Source organism: Pyrgilauda ruficollis, unplaced genomic scaffold, assembly GCF_017590135.1.
Source record: "Pyrgilauda ruficollis isolate IOZ18807 unplaced genomic scaffold, ASM1759013v1 scaffold52, whole genome shotgun sequence".
Classification (NCBI taxonomy): Eukaryota; Metazoa; Chordata; class Aves; order Passeriformes; family Passeridae; genus Pyrgilauda; species Pyrgilauda ruficollis.
In genome coordinates, this window is record NW_024526822.1 from 3,900,452 (window position 1) to 3,909,496 (window position 9,045).

General features: G+C 50.8%; 1 protein-coding gene across 1 annotated transcript; it reads left to right on the forward strand.

The window, feature by feature from the left end:
- The first annotated feature begins 3,046 nt into the window (after positions 1–3,046).
- BSX (brain specific homeobox) lies at positions 3,047–5,027 on the forward strand. The gene is made up of 3 exons (XM_041480560.1): positions 3,047–3,314; positions 4,070–4,266; positions 4,788–5,027. The coding sequence occupies exons 1-3, from the start codon at positions 3,047–3,049 to the stop codon at positions 5,025–5,027; spliced, it is 705 nt and encodes a 234-aa protein (XP_041336494.1).
- Positions 5,028–9,045: the final 4,018 nt, after the last annotated feature.

A 9,045-nucleotide genomic window follows, 5' to 3' on the forward strand; every position in this document is an offset into this window, starting at 1 on the left:
GATCCTGATCCTGATCCTGGTCCTGATCCCGATCCTGATTCTGCCCCTGATCCTGGTCCTGATTCCAATCTTGATCCTGATCCTGACCCTAATCCTGATTCTGGTCCTGCCCCTGATCCTGCTCCTGCTCCCAATCCTGATCCTGCTCCTAATCCTGGTCCCATCCTGATCCTGATCATGATCCTGATCCTGATTCTGCCCCTGATCCTGATCCCGATTCCAATCCCGATCCCAATCCTGCTCCTGCTCCCTCTGCTTTTCCCTCCTGGGTGTGTCCCAGCCCTGCAGGCTGGGGCAGTTCCTGCTGGGACACCTCCCCAGGGTCTGTTCTCCCGGAGTTTGGCAGAAATGGGATGGGGTGTGTAGGGAAAAGCCTCTGTTTGTGTCCGTGTGTCTGTCCAGCCTGGCAAAGGGCTAATCCAGGGTCCAGGGGCTCTCCTTGGCGTGTTTGGGGGTCCCTGGATGAAATCCACTCTGCTGGGTCCCCATCACCCCAGGGACCTGCAGAACAGGAAAATGGGGGAAAACAGGGAAAAGACTTTTGGGGCAGAGAGGACCAGCCATACCTGGAACCTCATTTCTGTCACAAAGAGCTGTGAAATGTTACATTTTTAAAAAATCCCTGGATGTGAGCACTGCAGGGGAGATCTCCCATCCTGGGGCTGCCGTCCTGTCCCTTCTCCACAGACAGAAGTTTTGTTGGGGTTTGTCCCCTCTGCTTCTTGCCCCAAACAGCAGCAGGGAGAGGCTGCGTGCCTGAAGTGCCACTGCACAATTTGGGGACGAGTTTTGCTGCAAACGAACACCAAGACACAGCCCCTTTCCTGCTCTGCCTCATTCAGCTGTGCCCGAAATCACGAGGAACTCCAAAAATCAGCCCTGTCCATGTTCCGAGCCCTGGAGCTGTGACCAACCTGGCTGCTGTGACACAGCTTTAATCTTTCAGCTCCGCTTTAAATACCCAAATTTACCCCCCCAGGAGCCGGGTGAAGCCCCGGCCCCCCCGGCAGGGCAATCGCAGCTGATGAAATGGCTCCTCAAGCAGCTTAGGCACTCCTCATTAACAGGGGGCATTAGCCCCGTTACATCACCCTGAATTCATCGACTCGATTGCTCCAGCACAGAAAGTTGGATTTTAAAATCCTTCAGCCAAAAAAATCCTAATGGTCATTTCAGGACGGGCCACTGCAACAGGATTATTGCATTTATCTATTTATTTTTATATCTAGTAATTTATTTATCTATTTTTTCCTGGGGGAAAAGAGGGAGAGGAGAGGAGAGGAGAGGAGAGGAGAGGAGAGGAGAGGAGAGGAGAGTTTTTTTATTTATTTTTCCTGGGGAAAAGAGGGAGAGGAGTTTTTCCCCCGGTCCTGGGGGCTCCTCCTGCTTTCCTACATCAGGATAGCTGATCCGTACTCTGCAGGAAAGGATCCGTGTATAAATACGTATAAATATTTCAAAAGATAAAAAAATCATATTACACATAAGAATATAACACGCGATATAAACACAAATGTAACGTATAAAACACAAGCAGGACCGCGTATATATTTAATATCCATAAACACACGCCGCTGGGCTGTGTGAGCGCTGCCTGTGCGCGGGCACTCCGGCACAAAACAAAGTGTGGGTGTGGCTCCAGCGGGGCACAAAACGCTCCCGGGGGGTTCCCGCTGGCACCGGGAGCTCTCCGGCCGCCCCCTCCCGAATTTTGGCAGCTGCTGAAGGCGGCACCGCTGTCCCAGCCCGTGGCTGTGCCCGGCAGAGCCGGCGCCGCTGCGGAACTCGCGAGCCGCGCACTCATTAAAGGCCGGCGCTCGCCGTTTCTATTCTTTCACAGCTTTTTTCCTCATCTATTTACCATTTACCAGCTCATCCATATGGAAGGCATGGCTTGCACTTGCCTGAGAACTGTACTTTTAGGACTAATTGATTCGGGTAATTAATTTGTTCTACCTGCTGGATCAGATGGAAACGCTGTCCGTGTGCCCAAGGATTAGCACTTGTCTTTCTAACATCTTTCTTAATTATCTAATAGCATGGGTTGTGCGAATTCTGCCTCTATTAGAACACTTTTACTATTAACGGGAGTGATTGGAATTGTGATGACAACTCGATTTCAACAAATTAGAGCTTAAAATCAGGAGATGAAGGAGAAGCGCCTTCTTTTAATTTCCCTGAGTTTAACATCAATAATTAGAGCAATTTTCCGAGATGCGAACCGAAATTATCTCGGCTATGATGTGGTGTATCACCCTCATTTGAGCAAATTGACTCCGGGGAAATGAATGGTGCAGATTAGAGGGGAGAGGAAAGGCAAAAGAAAAAAAAAAAAAAAAAAAAAAAAAAGAAAGAAAAACAGAGGAAAGACCCAAAAAAAAAAAAAGTGTTGGCGCAAGGGATGGGAACAAAACCGTGGTGGGATGAGAGCTGAGAGCGACGGGAGAAGCTGCGTGCGCGGGGACAGGTTGGGAGCGGAGCGTGGGAAAGAGCCGCTGGTTTATTTTCCCCCAAGTTTTGCTCTTTATTTATTTATTTTAAAAAGGAAATAAATAAATAAATAAAGGAGATTCCCCCCCCGTGTTGGTGGAGACGCCCCAAGCGCCGCGCTCGGAGCGGGGCTGAGCGCGCTGGTGCGGAGCGCTGCGCGGGGGAGGCTGCGGAGCGGCTCCTCGCCCCCTCCTCGCCCCCTCCTCGCCCCCGGGGTGGTTTGGGTGGCCCGGCAGGCCCGTCCCCCCCCCGCTCGCCATTGGCTCAGCGCGCATCCCCCTTCCCAGCGCGCCTCAAAGGCGCGCAGCGCCCCGCGCATCCCCGACGCGCCCGCCTCGCCTCCCCCGGCTCCGCCAGCTTCCTTCTGCCTGGGGGATTCATTTTTTTAAAAAAATTATTATCTCTATTTATTTTGACTGAGGATTTAAAACAATATTTATTTACATCGTTATTTTAATTTCTTCCCTGCCGGCCCGCGGTGCAGCCCCCTCTCTCCGCTCCCGCAGCTCGGCGCGGCTCCGTCCCTTGCCCGCTGCCCGAGGGGGCCCGAGCTGCCATGAACCTCAACTTCACCTCGCCCGTGCTCCCCGTCTCCACGGGCCGGCCCACCTCCTTCTTCATCGAGGACATCCTGCTGCACAAGCCCAAACCCCTGCGGGAGGTGCCCCCCGAGCACTTCCCCGGCTCCCTGGCCTCGCGCGTGCCCCTCTTGGACTATGGGTACCCCCTGATGCCCACCCCGACCCTGCTGGCGCCTCACCCGCACCCCGCCCTGCACAAGCCGGAGCATCACCACCACCACCCCTATTTCCTCACCACCTCGGGTAAGTGAGGCAGCACCTGCCGGGTTCGGGGCGTCCAGGCGAGGACTGGGGTGGGGACAAGGGTGAAAGAGCCGCTCTGGGGCGGCCAGGCATCTTTTACATCCCTGCATCCCCCAGGGCAGGAGCCGCTCGCCCCGCGGCAGCCACTTCGTTAGTGGATGCCCGAAACCTTGAGGCTTTCCCTCTTTTTTTCTTTTAATTATTTTTTTTGTTTTTAATCGCTTTTATTTTGGGAGCGATAACCTCGCTTTTCCCTCTCGTTGTCCAAGCGGGCTCCGCTTTTCCGCTCCTCTCCCGCATCCTGCGGCTCTGCCCGGGCCCGTTCCTTTTCTGCAAGGAGAAAACCTCCAAAGTTTCCCAAGCTGTGTGTCAGCGGGGCCGTGAAGGATAGCTTCCCCCTTCCCAGTCTTTTCCAGGGCTCCCTCCGTTTTTTTCATGCCCGTTTCGTTGTGGTTTCCTCGCCGGGAGGGTTCAGGTGGCCGCTCCAGCCTCGAGTCCCCTCCGGTGGCTTCACCTTCCCCGGGGTGGGCTCTTGGAAAATCCCCCCGTTTTCAGCACAACAAAACCCCCAAACCCAAACCAATCCATCGACCTCAAAAACGAAACAAACGAAAAAACCACAAAAAAAACCCCAAAAAAACAAAACCCAAAGAGGCGGAGGGAGAGGCCACCCCGAGCAGGAAAAGTCCGGCATTCCTGGGGGTCCCGGCTCCTTGGCCGACCGCAGCGCGGGTCTCCGCCCTGTGTCCCCCCAGGAATGCCGGTGCCAGCGCTTTTCCAGCACCACGCTCACGCCGAGCTGCCCGGGAAGCACTGCCGCCGCCGCAAAGCCCGCACCGTGTTCTCCGACTCGCAGCTCTCGGGTCTGGAGAAGAGGTTTGAGATCCAGCGGTACCTCTCCACGCCCGAGCGGGTGGAGCTGGCCACGGCCCTCAGCCTCTCCGAGACGCAGGTACGGGGAGCGGGGACTGGCTCTGGCACCTGTGCCCAGCCCTCATCCCATGGGTCCAGCATCGCCCGCATCCCTGGGAGCATCCCCCAAATCCTGAAGAGCATCCCTCAAACCACAAAGAACATCCCCACATCCCAAAGAGCATCCCCACATCTCGAAGAGCATCTCCCCATCCCGAGGAGCATCCCTCAAATTCCAAAGAGCATCCCCACATCCCAAAGAGCATCCCCACATCCCGAGGAGCATCCTCACATCCCATCCTTTCCGCATTCCCCGGATCACTTCCAGCATCCCAGCACTCCGTGCAGCATCCCGCATCCCCTCCAGCATCCCCCACATCACATCCCCTCTGAATCCCCACATCCCACCCTCTCAGCACCCCCGCATCACTTCCAGCATCCCCGCATCCCCTCCAGCATCCCCACATCCATCACACCCAGCGCTCTTCTCCCTTTAATTTTTACCATTTCCCCCCTTTTTTTTGCCCCCAATCTTTCTCCCACTTCCCCTCCTTTCCCCAGGTGAAAACCTGGTTCCAGAACCGCCGCATGAAGCACAAAAAGCAGCTGCGGAAGACGCAGGACGACCCGAAGCAGGCGGGCGGGGAGGAGAGCCGGGAGCAGAGCTCCCCCGAGCCCGAGCTGCCCGAACCGGCCGGAGCCGAGCCCCGCAAGGGCCCCCCCGGCCCCTTCCTGCTGCAGGACCCCGAGGACGAGGTGGACATCCTGGAGGAGGGGGACATGTGCCCCCACAGCCTCTAGGACAGCCGGGGCTCTCCTGCCTCTCCTTGCCCACCTGGCCCCGCAGGTCGCCCCCGAACGGCTCGGGAAGGGGGGCACGGCTCGGGAAGGGGGTGTGGATGCGAGGGGAGCCCCCTCCCCTCCCCGGGGCGAAGGTGGCGATGCCCCCGAGGGGGCCGGGACCCCGCGGTGCCGCCGGTGCCCCCCAGCATCACCCCAAAGCTGGGCTTGGCTCGGAAATCTGGGGCGGGGGGAGTGAAACGAGCCGAGTTTGTTTTAGCTTCCCCCTTCCCTCCGAAGTGTCGGAGTTTTCCTCGCTCCCCGAACTTTCCTCGGGTGTAAAATAAATGTATACTCGTGGCAGCGTCTTGTGGTTCCTGGGAGCGGCAGGCAGGGCAAATTTCACCCTTTATTCCCCGAATCCCTAAATCCTCGCCGCTCTTCCCACGCTCGCAGTCTCCATCCCCAGCGCGGGAGGTCGGGCAGAGCTTCCAAGACGTGCATAAATAAAAATATTTGTAAGAAAAACCCTCCGAAGAAACAGGTAAGGCAAAAATTCCCGTTTATTTCATTCCGCTCTGGGGAAGTGAAGGGGGAGCATCACCAATAATTCGATTTTGCCACGGCTGCACGGAGCAAACGGCGCTCCCAGCCAGAAAAAAGGGATTTTCTACAACTTGGAGAAGTGTCGGCAGCCTGATTCCTGCCCGGCTTCCAGGTGTGGATGCCGGATAATTCCCTTTTTCTCTGAAACAGCCCCGGAGCGGGTCCCGCGTTCGGCTCCCGCCTCCGTGCGCCCCGTGTCGCGCTCAGCTGGAGCAGCCCCGGCCGCGCTCGCTTTGCCTTTACCTCCCTGCCAGGGAAATGGGGTTCATTTCCAGGTAAATTCAGATTTTTTTTTTATCGTTTAGGTTTGGTTTTGGGCTGAGCTGCTGGCTGGGAAATGCGCCGGGAGCGCGGCGGAGGTTCAGCATCTCCGGGGTGATGTTGGGATTGGGAATTTCGCCGGGAAAAGCCTGGAGCAGGGGCTGTGCTGGCTCAGAATCCCCTGCTGCAGCAGCACCACGGCGGCGTGGCGGTGTCTCCTTAGGTTATTTAATTTATTTCCTTATTTTTTTGGGGGTTTTTGTCGCGGGAATTTCATTGGGTTGTCTGGCGTTCTTAGCACTTTCAGGGCATTTTGGATGATGGGACATGTCGTTTTGTGAGGGGAAAAAGTTTAATTTTCCTGTTTAATATATAAAATATAGACGATTGAAATGTGTGTGTTCGCTTCCTTTTTTTTTTTGTCAGTCTGCCTTTCTAGTTTTTTACATGTAAAATAAAGATCACACACTGTGTAGAGGAAAACCCCCAATACCCATCCACCTTTCCAGGAAAAGCTGCTTGCTTTTAATAAATCCTTTCAGGACAATTATTTCTACTAACAAAATGCCACCAATCTCCCGAAAAATTAGCATTTTTAAAGCAACCACTTTGGTCGGCGGGGTTTGAAGCAGAACCGGCTGGAAATGCCGCTCCCACTCCGGTTTCTCCCCTTCTCCCAATTCCCGTGGGCAGGGAAGCGATGGGAATTAAAAAACCTGGAATTTTCACACTGTTCCTGTGTATTTTGCTCTGTGATTATTGTCATTCTCCCCCCCAGCACGCGTTTCAATGGGAATTATTAAAATTAACATCAGCTCCACGTGATATTTATGGGATCTATATGATGTTTATGGGATCCACATGATATTTATGGGATATTTTTTTTTGGCCGCGTCTGCCGCTGCTGTTCCTGGGTCGGGAACGGCTCGGGGCTGGCCTGGCTCTGCCCTGAGGTGCAAGATCTATGAGGAAAAGGTCAAAACACGACTCAAAAACCTCTCAAACTTCTGCTGTTGCTCCCCTGCCACTCCTGGAACTCCCTTCCCAAAATATTTCTGCCCATCAATAAAACAAACCCCGCAACCATCTTCACCTCAGGGCGGTTTTAGGCACCTTGGCTGCCAATTAAAGCTAAAAATCAGATTAAAAAGCGGTCCCACACAGGCAGAGTGGGAATATTCCCATTCCCAGGGATGTCCCCATCCCAGCGGGACATCAGAGCCTTGCAGGGAACAGGAAGATTTGGGAATCTGCTTATCCCACAAAGTTTGGTGCAAAAACACCTGAAATTGAGAGAGCTGAAGGAAACACTCACTGCCAGAGAAATCCCCTGTGTCAGCAGCCAGCTCCTGCCCCGCTGGACATGGAAAAATGTCATTTCCAGAGAGTCTGGGCAACGTTTGGGAACAGGTTATTGGAAAATTGAGATGGTTCTGGGGAAAAGGAAGGGCTGGGCAGGCGGTTTTTGTTTCTGGCAGAGATTTTTTCACTTGGAATAAATGAAATGAGGTTTTATTCAGAGAATTTTTCACTTGATATAAATGAGAAATAATTTGGTATCTCACTCGATATAAATGATACAATTCACTTGATAGAAATGTGAAATAAAAATATAAATATTCAGAGATTTCTTCACTTGGAATAAATGAAATGAGGTTTTATTCAGAGAATTTTTCACTTGGAATAAATGAAATTAATTATTATTGGATCCTGACTTATTCCAAGAAGCCGACTTTTCCCTGCTCTTCCCCAAGAAACTTGAGGAGTAGGGAAGAGATTTAGAGCTGCTCTCTCTCTTCTTAAAAAACCAAAACATTTAATGTGTTCATGTGGGGAATGCTGGAGTGGAAGTGACTCACAGGAAATAATTGCTGGAACCAGGAAATGTCAGTGGATTTCCTATTTTTCAAGACTGATTTTCATCAAAATTCTTCAGTAAGTTTTTCTGAAATGAAATCGTGTTCTGGTGATTAATTTAAGACACAAGTGGCTAATGCTTTTTTGTTGTTGTTGTTTTCATTATAGAAAATCAAACCCCAATCCATAAAACCCTGCCATGAACCTTTGTTTTCTGTTTTGATTTTGAGCACTTTCCTGCTTGCTGCCTTAAACATTTTGAACTTTTATGGGTTTGGAAAGCTGTTCCAACCCCAATTTTTTAATTCTGTGGCCAGAGCTTCATAAAAGCAGCTCAGATATAGGTTCAAAGGGCATTTATAGAGCAAATAATTTGAATTTCTCACTGTTGCACACACATGGAGGAGCTGGGGAAGGTGTAAATAACCCATGGCCAATCCCAGCAACAACCTGGGCATGATGTAAACCTCTTTTTGTGATTCCTCTCCTCACTTCTCTCTGTTGCCTGCTGGATTCAGAGCATTTTTTTATCACTGATGTCCTGAGGAGCTTTTCCTCTCTTCTAGACTCAACAACAAACAGCACCACCCCAACCAACTGCAAACTCCTGCTTGGATGGTCCTGGCTTCAAAAGCTGCTGATTTTGGTCTTGGGGTTACCTTGTTTCTAGATTTCTTGTTACTTGGGTTGGTTTCTAGATTTCCTGTTTCTTGGATTTATATTGTTTCTAAATTTCTTCTTTATTGGATTCATCTTGTTACCACATTTTTTGCTTCTTGTATTTATCTTGTTTCTAGATTTTTTTGTTGCTTGGATTTGTCTTGTTTCTGAATTTCTTGGGTTTACCTTGTTTCTAATTTTCTTGTTTCTTGGATTTGTTTCTAAATCTCTTGTTTCTTGGATTCATCTTGTTACCAGATTTCTTGTTTCTTGGATTTATCTTGTTTTTAGACTTCTTGTTTCTTGGACTCATCTCGCTACCAGATTTTTTGTTTCTTGTATTAATATTGTTTCTAGATTTCTTGTTGCTTGGATTTATCTTGCTTCTAAATGTCTTGTTTCTTGGGTTTACCTTGTTTCTAGATTTATTGTTTCTTGGATTTATTTCTAAATTTCTTGTTTCTTGGATTCATCTTGTTACCAGATTTTTTGTTTCTTGGGTTTATCTTGTTTCTAGATTTCTTATTTCTTGGGTTGGTTTCTAGATTTCTTGTTTCTTGGGTTTATCTTGTTTCTAGACTTCTTGTTTCTTGGCTTCATCTCGTTACCAGATATTTTGTTTCTTGGATCAATATTGTTTCTAGATTTATTGTTT